The sequence below is a fragment of the Simochromis diagramma genome, unplaced genomic scaffold, assembly GCF_900408965.1.
Source record: "Simochromis diagramma unplaced genomic scaffold, fSimDia1.1 OVJJ01000433.1, whole genome shotgun sequence".
Taxonomy (NCBI): Eukaryota; Metazoa; Chordata; class Actinopteri; order Cichliformes; family Cichlidae; genus Simochromis; species Simochromis diagramma.
In genome coordinates, this window is record NW_024387031.1 from 5109303 (window position 1) to 5128635 (window position 19333).

At 40.8% G+C, this 19333-nt stretch overlaps 2 protein-coding genes and 1 long non-coding RNA gene across 5 annotated transcripts; 2 read left to right on the forward strand and 1 right to left on the reverse strand.

Annotated features, from left to right (window-relative positions):
* Positions 1 to 2404: 2404 nt before the first annotated feature.
* Positions 2405 to 3577, forward strand: LOC120740572. Its single transcript, XM_040043020.1, has 3 exons — positions 2405 to 2672; positions 2817 to 3099; positions 3227 to 3577. Exons 1-3 carry the CDS (start codon positions 2581 to 2583, stop codon positions 3575 to 3577), a joined length of 726 nt encoding a protein of 241 aa, XP_039898954.1. The 5' UTR covers positions 2405 to 2580.
* An 814-nt stretch (positions 3578 to 4391) lies between these two features.
* Positions 4392 to 6774, forward strand: LOC120740676. Its single transcript, XR_005697437.1, has 2 exons — positions 4392 to 5566; positions 5647 to 6774. It is a non-coding gene; the product is annotated as an uncharacterized LOC120740676 (long non-coding RNA).
* A 15-nt stretch (positions 6775 to 6789) lies between these two features.
* Positions 6790 to 10572, reverse strand: LOC120740675. Of its 3 annotated transcripts, XM_040043166.1 has the most exons (5): positions 8801 to 8898; positions 8319 to 8384; positions 8029 to 8196; positions 7699 to 7794; positions 6790 to 7250 (listed from the first exon to the last, which is right to left on the reverse strand). In XM_040043166.1, the coding sequence occupies exons 2-5, from the start codon at positions 8328 to 8330 to the stop codon at positions 6987 to 6989; spliced, it is 540 nt and encodes a 179-aa protein (XP_039899100.1). In that variant the 5' UTR covers positions 8331 to 8384; positions 8801 to 8898; the 3' UTR covers positions 6790 to 6986. The 3 variants fall into 3 exon arrangements, with proteins under 3 accessions (XP_039899100.1, XP_039899098.1, XP_039899099.1); XM_040043164.1 differs by lacking the exon at positions 8319 to 8384 and having other exon boundaries at positions 8801 to 10572; XM_040043165.1 differs by having other exon boundaries at positions 8319 to 8909.
* Positions 10573 to 19333: the final 8761 nt, after the last annotated feature.

Consider the following 19333-nt stretch of genomic DNA (forward strand, 5'->3'; position numbering starts at 1 on the left):
TCACCTGCTGGCATTCAGACATAACACACTTTCACTTGATGTTTTAGAGTGCTGCTCCTTCAGGCTGTCGTTATGGAGGATGTACTGTGTGGCTGAAATGATGTTTTCACAGTGATGCATTAGGGAGACAAATAACGTCCAATTTTACTGCAAACCAACTACTTTTATTTAACAAACTTCACATGCATTTGCCTTTACTCGAGCTTTATTCTAAATCTAAAATTTTGTAATTGAAGCGTTGAAGTAATGGCGGTAAGTTAATTTTTTCCTTCACTGTTTATAAGATTCGTGTGGCTGAAAAGAATCCAATAAAGACGTCTCCAATTCAAAGCATCTGCTCGCTACAAGTGTTCGTCTTTATTGCAGCACACAAAAGAACGTATACTCGGCATCTGCATGACAATAGTCTTCAGTTTACTGATGAGACAGTGAGAAAATGAAGATGGCTGGATGTGCAGAGCTGAACATATCACAAAGCAAATGACAATGTAAACATAGTTATTGTTGGCAATATAATTAAAGTTTGAAATTATAGTGTAATGCATCCTTTCAGTGCTGTGCTGGTGATATTAGAGCGACATATTCAACAAGAGAATGGCATCATCCACAATTGCATTGCTCTTATTTTGGAAGTTCAGCCCCTTACCCTTCGCACCTTGTGTTTCCTGACTCAGGGTATAATTCAACCTCATCGCCAGTCTCTCATCCTGTTGTTGGTCATACTTCGGCTCCACCATGTCCGACTGCAGCTGAAGATGATTATAGCCAATCTCCTGCTTTGGAGATTTGCTGTGAGTGGAGAACTGGTTCATGTGCCACTGCTGAGTTTCAGATGCAGCTGATTATATTGCTCAATTATTTTATAAAATGTATTGTGTAGCGTGCGCCCTCTTTGAAGTACACATGTGCATGGCCATGAATTAATTTTTAGAAAATACAACATCTCCTTTCACTGTTATGCTGATGATATCCAGATTTATTCACCTTTGAAATCCGATGTGTCTGCTTCTTTGCAACCTCTGTTCAACTGTTTGCATGAAGTTAAAATTTGGTTATCACATAATTTTCTTACATTGAACGAGAATAAGACCGAAATCATAGTCTTTGGTAGTCACACTCCGCTAGACCAGTTAGCTGATGCCTTAGGCCCTCTCGCTAGCCATCTCTCGCTCACTGTAAGGAACCTTGGAGTGTTCCTGGATGGCTCTTTTAAACTTGAGAAACACGTCTCCACTGTGGTAAAAAAAAAAAAAACAGCTTTTGCCAGTTGCGTCAGATATCTAAAGCAAAGCCATTCCTTCCTTTAAAGGACCTTGAAAAGCTTATCCATGCATTTATCACATCCAGATTGGACTACTGTAACTCCCTCTACTCCAACACTCTTCTCTTTACCGGCTTCAGTTAATTCAAAATGCAGCTGCGTGTCTTTTAACAGGTACGAGAATCTATGAACGCATAACTCCAATTTTAGCCAAATTACATTGGCTCCCTGTTAAATATCGCATAGATTTTAAAATTCTTTTGTTCACTTTTAAAATTCTGAATAATTTAGCGCCCACCTATCTCTCTGAACTACTCCACTTATACAATCCCAACAGAGCACTTAGATCATCCAATCACAGGCTCCTATCACAACCTAGGTCTCAAATGAAGTAGAGAGGTGACCGGGCCTTTGCAACCGTGGCGCCCAGACTCTGGAATAACCTCCCTGTTCATATTCGTACTGCCGAGTCTATCCAGTCTTTTAAATCACGTCTTAAAACTTATCTTTTTACTTTGGCTTTAGATTCTAACTAGTTGGCTGTTCTAGCTTGTTGTGTTGTTACCTATTGTTTGTTGTCCTGTTTATTGTTTGTTTTACAGTTTTTCTCGATTGCTTAAACACTATAACCAGGCCTCTAAACTAAAATTTCAAAACCGTAACGCTATTGTTCAAAAAGCTCACCCATTTCCCTGAACTATAAACACTATTCCCTGCTTTGACACATGACTCAAATTTGGTGAACTGTTACTGCAAAACTCTACACACAAATCCCTACATTTTACAGTGCTTACACCATGTAGTCATTTAGAAAGCACTAGCATGCAATAATGTTAACTTAAGTCAGCATAGCTTGAGCTCAATTAGCACACAATTAACCAGGTGGAAACACTACGAGTCAAAATTTAGCACACACCAATCAGAACCTGCGATGGATAGATAAAAGGGCCAAAGTCAGCTCATTCAGGTTTGAAACAATGGATCCAAAGAGATGCAAAGGAAGAGGACGTGGTGGAGAAAGAGGACGTGGTGAAGGAGGAGGACGTGGTGGAGGAAGAGGACATGGTGAAAGAGGAGGACGTGGTGAAAGAGGAGGACGTGGTGGAAGAGGAGGACGTGGTGGAAGAGGAGGAGGAGGTGGTCTAGGACAACAGGAAGGTGGTGGAGGAGGAGGGAGAGGTGGAGGAGGAGGAGGACGTGGTGAAGGAGGTGGAGGTGGAGAACGACGGCGACAAGGAAGGGGAAGAGCAAGGGCAAGAAGACAGTCAGTCTCGGATGAAATTCGAGCCACTTTAGTTGACCATGTCCTTGTCCATGGGATGACTATGAGGGAGGCTGGGCAACGAGTACAACCAAATTTGAGTCGCTTCACTGTTGCCTCCATCATCAGAACCTTCAGGGAGGAAAACAGGTAGGTGTACTTGCAGTAAGACTGCTTTGTACAGTAACGTTTAAGTTACTGAACTTATGTGTCTTGAGTTTCAGTATGTTTCCATTATTTGCCTGTAAAATGAATGTGTGACAGTTACAGTAATGAGTGCTTCTATTTTTGTAGGACACAGAGACGACCACCTGGTGGAGGCAGGTTAAGGCTTTTGTCGGAGGAGCAAGAGAGGGAACTTGTAAACATGGTAATTGCAAATAATGTAATCCGCCTGCAAGAGATTCAAAGGAGAGTGATTGAGGATGATCATCTTTTTCGAGGCATAAATGCCATCAGCCTCTCCACAATTGACCGCATCCTCCGAAAGAATCAATTCCGGATGAAACAGGCATACCGAGTCCCTTTCGAACGAAACTCTGACAGAGTGAAAAACCAACGTGTGGAATATGTTCAGGTATGAGTTTTGATACTGTATAAAGTATTGTGTACCATCACAGCATGGCAGTTTATGCTGCCATTTCAGCACTCTTGAACTGTGGTTCAGGGTACCGATTGACTCTACTGTGTTATGTGTTTTGCAGAGAATCTTTGAGATTGAAGGACGGCCTGTTCCCCATGAAATAATCTTTGTGGATGAGGCAGGTTTTAACCTGACCAAAAGAAGGAAAAGGGGGAGGAACATAATTGGCCATCGGGCTATTGTAAATGTCCCTGGTCAGCGTGAGGGGAATGTCACTATGTGCGCAGCCATCAGCCAACGAGGGGTACTCCACCGCCATGCCGTACTAGGACCCTATAACACTATGCTTCTCCTTGCTTTTCTTGATGGTTTACAGTTTTTCTCAAATGCTAAAACACATGTCACAAACGTTACCACCAGGTCCCCCAATGTCCAAACACAACACCCTTCTCTACACTGTAAACCCGAATAAGTTACCAGAACTCAAAAAAATTGAGGCAATCGATTGCCTCAATTTTTTTCAGTTGATCAACTCAAAAGTCAAATTTTTCCAGAACATAAAAGATTGGATTACATGATACTTGTATCCTTTGAGAACGGTCAACTCAAATAATTGCAGTTAATATGACTTAAAGTTTCAAGTTTACAAATTCAAAGAAATAAGTTCACAGAACTTATAAAAAATAAGTACACAACCACAACATTTTCATGTTAACAAAACTCAAATGTTTATTAGTTTGTGTTGTCATTATTTTAAGTACACGTTAGTCAAATATGTTGACTACTTGATACTTAAAAACATGTGACCCAAAACTTAAAATTTTTGAGGCAATTGATTGCCTCAATTACACTGAGTATCGGTAACTTAATATGCAAAAGTCATAAGTATCTGCCATTGAACAGTATCTTGCCTGCTCCCTTTTAACACTATGTTGAAATTAAATACATTTTTAAAAAAAAATTAAATAAATTAAAAATAATTAACAAAAACATTTATAAATTAAAATAAGTAGACCAATAATTGTTTAGTCAGGAAAACTGTCAGAGTAATGAAAAATAATGCCAAATAATAATTAATAATATCAAAATGTGCTTTTGGCTCTCTGGCTAATATCTGAATAAGGCAACAGGGCAGCAATTTGAGTGAATTACAATGCTATTTGTTTTACATTAACTAGTATCAAACAGTGAAATTTAGGTCATCTTGCGCAGCCCACAATGTTTTGGAAATAGTATTACGAAAAACATTAAAACATACAAAACATTAGTGTTGCTTTGCATTATATTACAGTTTTTGCTCGTTGCTTGAACACTATAAACCCATGCTTAGACTAAAGTAACACAACTTGAAGCTTTTGTTACCATACCTCAAACACATGTACCCATACCTTAAACAAAAGTGCTGCTTTGCACTCTGGTTGCAATTATGCAACACACTTACTCCTTTATGCAACACACATGGTCCTGCATACTACACTCTATTTCATACATAAGACACTTCGTTCAAAAATGAAATTTCAGGGTGCCATTTGGAAAACACATGTATCCAAAATACAAAACACATCGGGTAATTGCAACCACTCAAATATACACCTGAAGGCACTTACTTGCAAAACTGAACACCAATTAGCCAACCACAAAAAGCCCTCAGTTTAGCCATTTCAAGAACTTTGCAAGCATGGATGGAGGGAGAGCAAGAGGAAGAGGAGGAGGAGGTCAAAGAGGCCATGCACGGACCCATATTTCTGATGATATAAGAGCAACTTTGGTGGACCATGTCATCAACCACGGCCTGACTATGAGGGAAGCTGGGCAGAGAGTCCACCCACATCTAAGCCGCTTCACAGTGGCATCTGTAATAAGAAAATTCCGACTAGAAAACAGGTCTGTCTTCATCTCACTGCCTTCTACTCTACTCAGATGGTTTTTATAGTACTGTTCTACAGTTACCATATCAAGTGTACAGGGTACTGCAGGGTGCTAATGCTCCTTTTGCAGCCAAAGTGGTAGTTTCTGTGAAACATACCATGATTACTTATATTGAAGTACAGTGTTGTACAGTGGATGATACAGTATATACAGTAAAGTACTGTAAGAAAAATAAGCAAACCGATGACAATATGTGGTTGTATTTCTCTAGAATGACTCAAAGACCTTCTGGGGGAGGACGCCAACGCCTGTTCACAAAACGGCAGGAACTTGCCGTTGTGGACCTAGTGAGGGCAGACAATGCTATCCGTCTCCACCAGCTACGAAAGCAAATACTTGCAGACAGGCAAGTGTTCAACAACATAAACCATGTGAGCATCACCACCATCAGACGCATCTTGGGAAAACACAGCATCACCATGAAGCAGCTCTACAGAGTCCCATTTGAGAGGAACAGTGACAGGGTCAAAGGACTTCGAGCTGAATATGTACCATATCAGTACCACATGAATACATTCTGAGAGCTACACAGGTACCCGTGTGATGGGGTGAGGGTTCTGTATGTGTAGCACTGTAGTACAGTAATATGTTCTCTTTTTTTTTTTTTTACAGAGAATCTTGGCCATGGATGGAGCTGCACAGCCTCATGAATTCATTTTCATTGATGAAGCTGGATTCGACCTGTGCAAAACAAGACGACGGGGTCGTAATGTAATTGGCCAAAGGGCAATTGTGCACGTCCCAGGGCAGCGCGGGGGAAATATCACATTGTGTGTCGCCATAAGCCTTCGAGGGCTTCTGCATCATCATGCAAAACTAGGTCCATACAATAGCCAACATATACTCACATTTCTAGATGCTCTCCATGATATAGTTGTACAGAACAGACCAGATCAGCCCAGGTTTGTGGTGATATGGGATAATGTCAGTTTCCATCGGGCTGCTCTGGTCCAGGCCTGGTTCTCCAACCACAGTCAACTTGAAGTGGTATGCTTGCCCCCTTACTCACCATTTTTAAACCCTATAGAGGAATTTTTTTCGGCTTGGAGATGGCGTGTATATGACCGCCAACTACATGCCTGCATGCCTCTTCTGCAGGCAATGGAACAGGCCTGCGGCGACATTCAGGTGACAGCAATCCATGGATGGTTTTGACATGGAAGAGGATATTTTCCCCGGTGCCTAGCGGGAGAAGACATTGCTTGCGATGTTGATGAGGTCCTGTGGCCAGACCCCAACAGACGGCGGGATCCATGAGCCCACGTATGCACAATTGTCATGATTTTTTGTTTACAGTATAGTGTTTTTTCTATTACTGTATTATGGGGTTTTTTTTTTTGTTTGTTTTTTTTTGCTTTCTCTGAATTCATGGTACTGCAATGTACAATATTGAGTAGGCCTATTTGCTTTTTTGGTTGTTTGAAAATGTGTCTCCTGAAAATATGCCTTCTGAATGAACAATGGAAATCAAAGACTGCAGTGCTTTATATAAAGTAGACTAGTGTGTTCCCCCTGCTCTGTAAGTGTTTGCATATGATGCAAGTATGTGTCATTTTGTCAACAGAGTTACATTTTGACAAAGGAATGTTAGGTTTTGATAGCAGAGTTTAGGTTTTGAGAGTGGAGTTTCAATTTGGTGCAGATGTGAATGGTATATTTCCCAGTGTTGTGTCATGTTTACTTGTGTTTAGGGTTTTGGCACAATGAGCAAAGTTTTGCAAAATGTGTTCAGGCAACGGGCAAAAACTGTAATGAGAACAAAGGCACGTTGTATAGTTTGGACCTATTGGCTGAACACCTGTAGAGTAATGCAATAACGTTTTGAGGCATTATTTAGATAAAAGGAGAGAACTTTGAACTAGCCTTTTATAATGCTTCACCCTGCGTCCTTCTTTCAGATGAGTTCCTACATAACCAAGTCATTCTTGAGGGTCTGTAACCTGGGTGACAGTTTACCACTTTCTAGACCAAGTAAAATCTTTTGAGTAAATTCTAAAATGTTGGTCAGGGCTTTGGGGTAGCTGAGGTGCATAGATCAGTCCAAACATTACCAGGAAGGCTTCACCAAATCTGGGGAGACTGACCACGGCATCACTTTCAATGACGACAGAGATTTTCACAGGTTGGTAGTGAACTGGACTTGTCGTGTCATGGTCACTGATGACAGTGAAGAGGGCCACTTCAACACCATCAAGCTCCAACTCATCAGATTCGTCCTGAATTAATGAAAAAGAGATACTAATCACAATCTAACCCAAGAAATACAACAGACGACATATAATTTCTCATTTTATCAACTCCCATTGAGATCCAATACCTCTTTTACAAGGGAGACCTGAGTCTCACTGTAAGAGGTGAAAAACAGAAGATCCATGTTCTGCACACATAAATCAGCTAATTCACCAGAGAATCAAGTGGTGTGAGATAGACTGAAACTAAGCTAAAGGAAATACACAGGAAAATGTTTTACTAAACATCTTATCACTTTCAACAAAACACCAATTCAGTTCATTCGTAGTGAGGAGACAGAAAAGACCATACATGGAAACCGTATGGGTAGACTAAACAAAGGTAAGTCCAAACAGCGCATCAAAATACATGTTTGTACTTTGATGCACTGTTTATATACACAGTAGTATCTGTTAGATACTTAAGGATACTCACAGTGCAGGTTCTGAAAAATCCAGAGACATCCTCACGTAGATAGACAGGAAGGGCGTGGAGAACGGTAGTGCGCTTGGTGTGGATATCATGGATTTCCTATTTCCAGATAAAAACAGAATTGTATATACTGGTGAGTTTACTGAACAACAACAACAACAGTCAAATCAGAACATATGTCCACAAATAACCTGTTCACATCTTTAATACAGTCAGACAAATAGCAAACACAAAGTGGAGTAATAGCAAAATTCAAAAAGCTCATTTAAATCATTGAACCTGTCCAATGTTCCACTGGTTCAACCTATGAAATGTGTAACAATCTATTATTACCTGTTCATTGTGAATTCTTAGAATTTCAGCCAGGGCATCTGCTGTCTTCCCAGTTTTTGATGCATTCTGTCTGAATAAGGTCATCAGTCGAGGAAGATGGCGGTCAAGTTCAGCGTAGAATGTATTGGGCAGGTTCTGATTTGTAATCCGCTGAAACTCTGCATACAACTACAGCAGAAGGACAATACAGTTCAATTTGAAGAATCTCCCACACCTTTATAAAGCAGCAAAAAGTTGCCACATGAGTAAGAATTACAAGTTTCATTTTAAAGAGAGCTGATCCATATTACCTCAGACTCCATTTTTAGAGCGGGCCAGAGGTCCAAGAGCTCCTTCACTCCTTCACAAGCCTAACCCTGCACATATAGTTTAAAATATAGCGTTTCTAACAAGAAAACGGCTTGAAAGCACTCTCACTGCAGACAGGCATCTCCGCTGTGTAACTGCAGGGACAACGGGCTTGTTTGGACCCAACTATTCTGAGTCATGAGAGGGGGTTTAAAAATTTAGAGAGATTAAAACACTTTGTTTCATACTAGGCGACCGGGCGCCACCTCTAGAACAAGTAGTATCTAACTTTTTAAACAGCCTGCGACCCTCATTACAACAACTTAATGCTAGCTCTGCAAGCGCAAAGTTTCCTTCGGGGAGAGCAGCAAAGCACATAAAAAACACGGACCCGACATTTCTGCTATTCTTTTCGACACGCACCCAAAATACAACTAAATATTCGTATTTTAACAATAAACTAATATCAACATTCAAAACTTACTGTAAGTCCAGTGATGCTAGTTGCTGCCGTTAGGTCCAACTTTCTCCAGTCGTCCGTGTTGCCTCTTTGGAGCTGTTCCCGCCCATATACCTTTACTTCTTCTGTGTTTCGTATTACAGTTTTTGCCCGTTGCCTGAACACATTTTGCAAAACTTTGCTCATTGTGCCAAAACCCTAAACACAAGTAAACATGACACAACACTGGGAAATATACCATTCACATCTGCACCAAATTGAAACTCTACTCTCAAAACCTAAACTCTGCTATCAAAACCTAACATTCCTTTGTCAAAATGTAACTCTGTTGACAAAATGACACATACTTGCATCATATGCAAACACTTACAGAGCAGGGGGAACACACTAGTCTACTTTATATAAAGCACTGCAGTCTTTGATTTCCATTGTTCATTTGATTTCCAGGCATATTTTCAGGAGACACATTTGCAAACAACCAAAAAAGCAAATAGGCCTACTCAATATTGTACATTGCAGTACCATGAATTCAGAGAAAGCAAAAAAAAAAAAAAGAGAGAACATATTACTGTACTACAGTGCTACACATACAGAACCCTCACCCCATCACACGGGTACCTGTGTAGCTCTCAGAATGTATTCATGTGGTACTGATATGGTACATATTCAGCTCGAAGTCCTTTGACCCTGTCACTGTTCCTCTCAAATGGGACTCTGTAGAGCTGCTTCATGGTGATGCTGTGTTTTCCCAAGATGCGTCTGATGGTGGTGATGCTCACATGGTTTATGTTGTTGAACACTTGCCTGTCTGCAAGTATTTGCTTTCGTAGCTGGTGGAGACGGATAGCATTGTCTGCCCTCACTAGGTCCACAACGGCAAGTTCCTGCCGTTTTGTGAACAGGCGTTGGCGTCCTCCCCCAGAAGGTCTTCGAGTCATTCTAGAGAAATACAACCACATATTGTCATCGGTTTGCTTATTTTTCTTACAGTACTTTACTGTATGTACTGTGTCATCCACTGTACAACACTGTACTTCAATATAAGTAATCATGGTATGTTTCACAGAAACTACCACTTTGGCTGCAAAAGGAGCATTAGCACCCTGCAATACCCTGCACACTTGATATGGTAACTGTAGAACAGTACTATAAAAACCATCTGAGTAGAGTAGAAGGCAGTGAGATGAAGACAGACCTGTTTTCTAGTCGGAATTTTCTTATTGCAGATGCCACTGTGAAGCGGCTTAGATGTGGGTGGACTCTCTGCCCAGCTTCCCTCATAGTCAGGCCGTGGTTGATGACATGGTCCACCAAAGTTGCTCTTATATCATCAGAAATATGGGTCCGTGCATGGCCTCTTTGACCTCCTCCTCCTCTTCCTCTTGCTCTCCCTCCATCCATGCTTGCAAAGTTCTTGAAATGGCTAAACTGAGGGCTTTTTGTGGTTGGCTAATTGGTGTTCAGTTTTGCAAGTAAGTGCCTTCAGGTGTATATTTGAGTGGTTGCAATTACCCGATGTGTTTTGTATTTTGGATACATGTGTTTTCCAAATGGCACCCTGAAATTTCATTTTTGAACGAAGTGTCTTATGTATGAAATAGAGTGTAGTATGCAGGACCATGTGTGTTGCATAAAGGAGTAAGTGTGTTGCATAATTGCAACCAGAGTGCAAAGCAGCACTTTTGTTTAAGGTATGGGTACATGTGTTTGAGGTATGGTAACAAAAGCTTCAAGTTGTGTTACTTTAGTCTAAGCATGGGTTTATAGTGTTCAAGCAACGAGCAAAAACTGTAATGCTCATTAGCGCCGCCTTCCGCTTCGGAGGGTGAATCAGAGATTAACTCGGAATAAAAATTGATTCCTGCAGCTGCTCAACACTTACGGAAAAAATTAAAAATATATATGTAGGATACATTGATAAAACAATGAATATTAAAATAAATACATTTTGTCTTCCACTAATGCATTTAAGACAATTTGATTTTACTTATTTGGTGAAACACTTTGAGATTTTATTGTATTTTAGCATGTGCTACATAAATTAAGTTTATTATTAAATCCTACCTACTTGAAACAACAAAAATAACAGGACTTTACCATTCTTATATGTCCTAACTTAACTGTGTTACGTTGTGCTTAAGTTATGGTTTTAAGTGATGCTTACTTAATATAGAAATAGTTCAATTCAATCAAATATTATTAGTTTCATTTACTCAAAAAGAAGAACATGTTACACTAACTTGACATATTTAAGTTAACAGAACTTTTTAAAGACTTTGAGTATACACTACTTAATCTATTTAATTACTTTGAACATTCGGGTTTACAGTGTAAAGCTACATAAACACAGCCACACCTTCCCACTGCAAAACTCAAACTCCCACACCAAGAGAGCAGCTCGAAGCTGTCAAAACTGTAAACACTATACACAGCATTACACACTACAGCAAAACAATTGAAAACACAATGCTCAATTTGTGAGAAGGTTCTTTGGTTCATAACTGCCAATGCATATTTTTATAAACTGTACAGTAACGGATCGTCATAGAACCCTGCAGAGGATTAGGCATTTAGATTTGTGAGTTTCACATGAAGACTATAAATCTATAAAAACATCCTGCATGTACGTACACTACTGTAACACAACTCAATGCAAAAACAGAATCTATTGCACACAACAGTAATCTTGAAAACATGAACAGGGTGTGAAGTTTTTTTATTTACGTTATTCACACCACACACACACCACAATCACTGTGCGGCATCATGTCGCTGAGCTGTTGCTCGCATCTCGTCCGTAATGATGGTGCGAGGTTGTCTTGCTCTCCCTCCTGGACCTTCTCCTCTCCCATGTTGGTCGCTCCTCTTCCTCCTCTCATTTCAACTCCTCTTCCTCATTGGCCTGCTCCTCTTCTTCCAGGGCCAGCTCTTCTCCCTCCTCTGCATCAAATTCCTCTTCCCCTGACTCTGCCTTCATCCATTGTGTTTGTTTGGAATCTTCAGCATACTGTGCACTCTGAACTTGCTTTTACATGTGGGTACAGCATTAGCAACAAGTGTCTTCAATTTTGAGTCATTGTGTGTAATGAATGACGCCAGGTGTGTTTATTGTGTTCAAATATTGCTGACTGTGGCAAGCATTTTGCATCACATGGGCTTTCATTTGAGAATATGAGCAGAGTTGTTTTGCAACTTGTGTTTTAGCAAGGAAAAATGTGTTTAGATTTATGAGTACAGAGGGTTGTGTTTTGTGAATTGTGTCTTCATGTGACATGTGTTTATGGTACTGGAATATGGTGGCTACATTTAGTAAATGTGTTTAGACTACTGGTCATTTGGGTTACAGGATTGGCTTTTGTGTTTTGACATTTGAGAAAAACTGTAAAACAACAGTGTTGACCATGGTGCTTCACAGTCAGTAAAAGCATGAGACAATTACAGTTTTTCTCGATTGCTAAAACACATTTCTTGAAACTACGCCTCATATCCTCACAACAGTAAACACAAATCCATAACATCTCACTCAATTTCCCAAACATCCTATTTCCAGGTCAAAATGAAGCTCTACACCCAAAACTATTCACTCCTGCTGAAAAACCAAACTTTGCCCTCAGACATCAAACACAAGCCCTCAAAAACACACACACTACAACAGAGTTTTGCACACTGGTACAATTAATTCAAAACAATAGTTCCAAAACAAATAGGTTGCTTATGGTTCTCCCCTTCAAAACCCTTGTCACATGATAAACACAAAAGACGCAACCAATGTATGTACAGTGGCACATTGTCATTCATGTACTATACAGTACAACACACACCAGAAACATTATCCCACCTCAGCATCTTGTCTTTGGTCTGGGTCAGGCCAGAGAATCTCATCCACATCACAGGCTATATTGGCCCCAGCCAGGCAGCGGGGGTAAAATCCTCTTGCATGCCTGATCCACCCCTGGCATGCATCTACTGATATGTCTAGGCAGGCCTCTTCCATGGCCTGAAGGAGGTGAACACGGACAGAAGGTTCTCGGTCATACACTTTCCACCGCCATGCCGAAAATAACTCCTCTATCGGGTTTAGAAAGGGAGAGTATGCAGGCAGAAAGATATTAGAAAACCTTGGGTTATTGGTAAACCAGTCACGAACCAGAGCAGCGCGATGGAAGCTGACGTTATCCCACACAACAACGTAGTGAGGCTGCTCTGGCTGTGCTGGTTCCCTGTAGTCCAGCTGGAACATATGTTGTCTTAAACCATCAAGAAAAGCAAGGAGAAGCATAGTGTTATAGGGTCCTAGTACGGCATGGCGGTGGAGTACCCCTCGTTGGCTGATGGCTGCGCACATAGTGACATTCCCCCACGCTGACCAGGGACATTTACAATAGCCCGATGGCCAATTATGTTCCTCCCCCTTTTCCTTCTTTTGGTCAGGTTAAAACCTGCCTCATCCACAAAGATTATTTCATGGGGAACAGGCCGTCCTTCAATCTCAAAGATTCTCTGCAAAACACATAACACAGTAGAGTCAATCGGTACCCTGAACCACAGTTCAAGAGTGCTGAAATGGCAGCATAAACTGCCATGCTGTGATGGTACACAATACTTTATACAGTATCAAAACTCATACCTGAACATATTCCACACGTTGGTTTTTCACTCTGTCAGAGTTTCGTTCGAAAGGGACTCGGTATGCCTGTTTCATCCGGAATTGATTCTTTCGGAGGATGCGGTCAATTGTGGAGAGGCTGATGGCATTTATGCCTCGAAAAAGATGATCATCCTCAATCACTCTCCTTTGAATCTCTTGCAGGCGGATTACATTATTTGCAATTACCATGTTTACAAGTTCCCTCTCTTGCTCCTCCGACAAAAGCCTTAACCTGCCTCCACCAGGTGGTCGTCTCTGTGTCCTACAAAAATAGAAGCACTCATTACTGTAACTGTCACACATTCATTTTACAGGCAAATAATGGAAACATACTGAAACTCAAGACACATAAGTTCAGTAACTTAAACGTTACTGTACAAAGCAGTCTTACTGCAAGTACACCTACCTGTTTTCCTCCCTGAAGGTTCTGATGATGGAGGCAACAGTGAAGCGACTCAAATTTGGTTGTACTCGTTGCCCAGCCTCCCTCATAGTCATCCCATGGACAAGGACATGGTCAACTAAAGTGGCTCGAATTTCATCCGAGACTGACTGTCTTCTTGCCCTTGCTCTTCCCCTTCCTTGTCGCCGTCGTTCTCCACCTCCACCTCCTTCACCACGTCCTCCTCCTCCTCCACCTCTCCCTCCTCCTCCACCACCTTCCTGTTGTCCTAGACCACCTCCTCCTCCTCTTCCACCACGTCCTCCTCTTTCACCACGTCCTCCTCCTCCACCACGTCCTCCTCTTTCACCATGTCCTCTTCCTCCACCACGTCCTCCTCCTTCACCACGTCCTCTTTCTCCACCACGTCCTCTTCCTTTGCATCTCTTTGGATCCATTGTTTCAAACCTGAATGAGCTGACTTTGGCCCTTTTATCTATCCATCGCAGGTTCTGATTGGTGTGTGCTAAATTTTGACTCGTAGTGTTTCCACCTGGTTAATTGTGTGCTAATTGAGCTCAAGCTATGCTGACTTAAGTTAACATTATTGCATGCTAGTGCTTTCTAAATGACTACATGGTGTAAGCACTGTAAAATGTAGGGATTTGTGTGTAGAGTTTTGCAGTAACAGTTCACCAAATTTGAGTCATGTGTCAAAGCAGGGAATAGTGTTTATAGTTCAGGGAAATGGGTGAGCTTTTTGAACAATAGCGTTACGGTTTTGAAATTTTAGTTTAGAGGCCTGGTTATAGTGTTTAAGCAATCGAGAAAAACTGTAATATATGCTATATAAATAAATTTTGATTTGATTTGATTGGATGTCCCGCTGGATCCTTGGGAATCAATGTTGGACCATAAATATCTTCCCGGGCACTGTGTCAAATATGAACCCAGCTTACTGCACGCTGGTATTTAACCTCAGCAGCTGTGCGTATGCACCCACTGGCCCCGCAACTATAGTTGACATATCACCAAACTTCTAGCACCAAATGAGCTTCACCGCCGTGTGATCTAACCTGGCACTGGGACAAAAAGCAAAGCGTATTTCCCAGAGTCCCGTACTGTTTCTCTAACTCTCAGATGTTCGGTAGGAGCAGCCAAGCAGAGGTCTACGTAGAACACAAGGGGGCTTCTTCAGCTGCTAGGTTAGGGTTGGGAGCAGCATCGGTGATCCCAGTCAACCACATCAAACGGCTGAAGAACGCCCACTGGTGTTCTGCAGTCTTCTCACTCCGGGCAGATATAACTCTGTTCATTTCAAGGCTATTTTTAATGTGCTTGTGAATTGTCTCTGTTGACATGAGAAGGGAGCTTGATGGGCTTCGATGCAGAGGTGATAAATTCTCATTTTCTAATAGCTTTATTCAGTAAAACCTGGTTTAGTAAGAAAAATCCTTTTAGAAAGCAGCAAAGGTGATCTGAGCGTGTGGGTGCCCTGCCAGAAACACACCGACATGAAGTATTGCCTTGATTAAAGCAAAAGTTCTTTATTTGCTAAAAGGAAATGGACGTTGGATGTAAAGTAAAGGACATTCAATTAAAAAGGGCTACCTCGCTAAACCCTTAATCTAAGTGGAAGGTCAGAGGTTGTTTCACGCTGGGCTCTTTCCTTGATTTCTTTTTTCCTTTCAGCTTTCTCGAGAAGAGAGAAAATGTTCGTTACCTGACCTGAATGAGGTCACAAATGAGCCCCATTAAACCTTTCATGGCGCTTTGAAGCATCTATTCAGTCAAATATTTCAGCTGAATCCAGACATGTTTTAGTGGAGTGATGGAGACAGGTTGCACCGAGGGATTGGCTTTGCTTTTCAAAGGTTGTTCAAAGAGTTTGAGAAAAGAAAAAAGGAAGTGAACCTCCACAAATATAAACTGCAGACTAAAAGCAGAGAAGCTTGGAGTCATTTGGGGATAAGAAGAACATTTGTTAGCATCAACACATTAATGTACTGGGGTTGTCCTCATTAAAACTGTGTTTGTATATCTCTGTGTCTTTGTGATGCATGTGTGGAAATTTGAAGTTGTGGTAGAAATTTCAGGCCTTTAAAAGTTCCACATACCAAAACCTGACTGCGATAAAGATTTTAAACCATGATCATGAAAACTCAGAATGGATCCTGCTTTCATTTAAGAGAAGTCTGTGATATAGAGCCCTCTACAAAAACTCATCTTACTGTTAGCAGGGTTCTGGCTTCACTCATGCCGCATTACGTGTTTCTCTACCACGCTGCCTTATACAGTGGGGCAAAAAAGTATTTAGTCAGCCACCGAATGTGCAAGTTCCCCCACTTAAAATGATGACAGAGGTCAGTAATTTGCACCAGAGGTACTCTTCAACTGTGAGAGACAGAATGTGAAAAAAAAATCCATGAATTCACATGGTAGGATTGGTGGTGGTGGTACCTCTGGTGCAAATTACTGACCTCTGTCATCATTTTAGGTGGGGGAACTTGCACAATCGGTGGCTGACTAAATACTTTTTTGCCCCACTGTATACTAGAAACTAAAAGGAAATTAAGAATTTTCTGCATTTAGCTGAAGTAGTGGACAAATAGGGCAATTAAAATATAAAGAGAAATTCCACAAAAACAGGTATAATGAATCCCATCGCACAGCCTGTCATTAGGCATACTCATCTGCTCTTAATGGGGCATTCATACATACACATTTTCAGGCTCAGTGCTCTCACCTGTGATTTGCTTTGAATGGGGTGAAAAGGTTTAAAATGTGCCGCTGAACTGAATTGTGGCTCCGATGTTTCTATGTAAAGTTAAATCTTTTTGAAGTGCAGCTGTTAGGAGGTCAAATTATGTTATTAAAACATGCAGGAGCACAGGGTGGGAGGCGGCGTATATGGACAGGTCGTCAGTCTGTCACAGGGCTAACACATACAGGCAGACAGCCATTCACGCTCACTCACACCCCACTAATGGACGTCTTTGGACTGTGGGAGGAAGATATCACGGTCTCTGAAGAGAACCCACGTTCTTGCTATGAAGCAGCAGCATTGACCGCTGCATCCCCGTGCCGCCCAGTCTTGTAAATGTTAGATGTTAGGTCATTTAAGAAAAGCACATCATTAACTATAAAGTTTGATTTCACACTCACTTTTGCTCTTTTACTTTTAGTTTTGCACCGAGACATGGATTGCATGGTTGAGTGCTTCATATTGTCACCGATTTACCCACATAATGCATTAGGCACCCGTCACAGTTAGAAACTAGTTCCACTTCAGTCAGCAGCTAAAAAGCTCAATTTTTTTCCTCAGGAGTTGTTTAGGGCTAAATAAAATCTTAAAGAAGCATGAATATTGGACTTGCATTCATCAGCATAGACATAAACAGGATGTCAGTGCAATGCTCTGTGTCTGGTGCCTGCTAATGCATTCTGGGAATCCCATCAGCGTTTTAATAGGTGCTTTCAGATAAACCAGTTCTCAGGACTCACTTGAGGGTAATTGACAAGTGGGCAGCTCCTCTGAGAACTACATCCCTCCAGGAGTTCTCCTCCATATTAACCACCAGCTGTGACCACAAGTAGATGGAGGTATCGTGACTGGAGCTCTGCATTCGTTGGACAGGGTTCATTTTGACAGCAAATTTAGTGTTACTTTTAGTTTTGTCTTTAGACTAAAATTTCATTTTTTTTTTTGTCACATTTTTTTTGTCCTTCCAAAGCCTTTTAGTTTAAATATCATAAGATTGTGGCAGAGTAAATCTAAAGTAGATTCAGTTGACTGAAAGATAAAGTGTACAGGTTTGTTATGTTTTTAGTGCTGAGATTTGCTCCACATGGTTTATTTTCCTTGACAAATGTGAACCGTGTCCATGTGTTTCTTCTCCTCCCGTTATGTCACATTTTCATGGGATAGAGGGAGCATGGGAGCACGATGCACTGCTGTACCGTTTCCCATGGACAGATCAAATGTGTCCATCTAAGAAGATGATTGGATTCAATCACTTCCAAATTTGCCCCGATTTCATCTTTCAAGTATCAATACATTCATCATAGTTTTTGTCTTTGTGCTTTAGTTTTTATTTAGTTATCATCTTGTGTTCATCAGAAAGAAAAGGTCATTAACAAAAATGATTGGTCAACAAAATGATAACTGGTCAATGGAAAGGAACGGTCCCCGATAGAAAAGTTACAACTGAAGACGAAGGCAAGGGGCGGCAACAAATCCACTGTAGCACTTTACATTGAGCACCAGGAAAAACGAGATACTTGTGTCCGTGCAGGTCCGTGCAGTTTATCTGTTCCTGTAATCCTGTATCAATTTCCTAATTTTCCCTCCAACACGATTTGTTGTGTTGATGCAACATTGACAATAATAACAAGAAGAAAGATGAAGTTTTTTTTGTAGATCTTTGGTCAAAATAGTTTCAAGTCCAGGCTCTCAAGGTGGGCTAGAAAAATATTAAAACGTCCTTATTTTACAGTCACAAAGCCAATACACATTGTTGTATTTTAAACGTCTAAAGCCCAGTAAAATGAAGGAAGCTTATTATTTTTTTCCCAGACCTAACTTGAGTACCTAGACCTGGAAGTTTTATGACATTTTTTGATCATAATCGCTTTTCGAGCACCAGCAGTTTGAGGGATACCAGCAGCATTCTTCTTATTTCTTTAACCAGCAACACTGATTGTTAGTGTGACTGTAAATGTGAACCTTTGTTTTAAGAATTACTCTCATTATCCTACATTTAGCAGCGGCACCACTCTAATTGCATGTATAACTGTACATCAGCAAATACTCCATATTAATTAGAGAAACAAAGGTTTTTAAGTTTTAATAGATGCTCTGCCATTTTGGCTCGAATGTGATGTGCAGGAAAAGTTAAAAACATAAGTTTCAAAATAAACTAAACACAAAAAAATGTTTTAATAGCCAAAGTTTGCAGACAGCGGTTACTACAGAATATTCCTTTTCTCAGGTACATTATGTCACATTTTCTGTCATCTGCACCTTGTGCATCCTCCCAAAATACACAACCCCACCCAGCTAGCAAATAGGGTCCGGGAGTCCCTGATGATGATGGAGCCATCCATTATTTACCCAGCAGTCCAAGAGACAAAAAGTAAAAGAAAATCAATTATTTAAACGGGAATTATTCTAGTGCTGCTTTGAATGTTAAAGAGGAGGAGCGTGGTGGGATACCTACAAAGACTGCAAGAGAAGACAGAAAATGTGATGGAAAGAAAAGGACAAAGAAATGTATAAATATGAGAGAAACAGAAGCTCAGACATGGATAAAGTTGGAGAAGAAATGTTGATGATTGAAACTGATCCAGAATTTATCTTTTTTTATCTGGAAAAAAATCCTATGCATATGTACGATTGTCTGATTTCCTATAATTCATTCAAAATCAAAAATGGTGACAAGACACTGGAAACAAAGCTGCATCTGTAAAAAACACAAGACTTCTGGATGAGACCAAAGTGGAGATGTTTGTCCATAAAGTAGAGTAC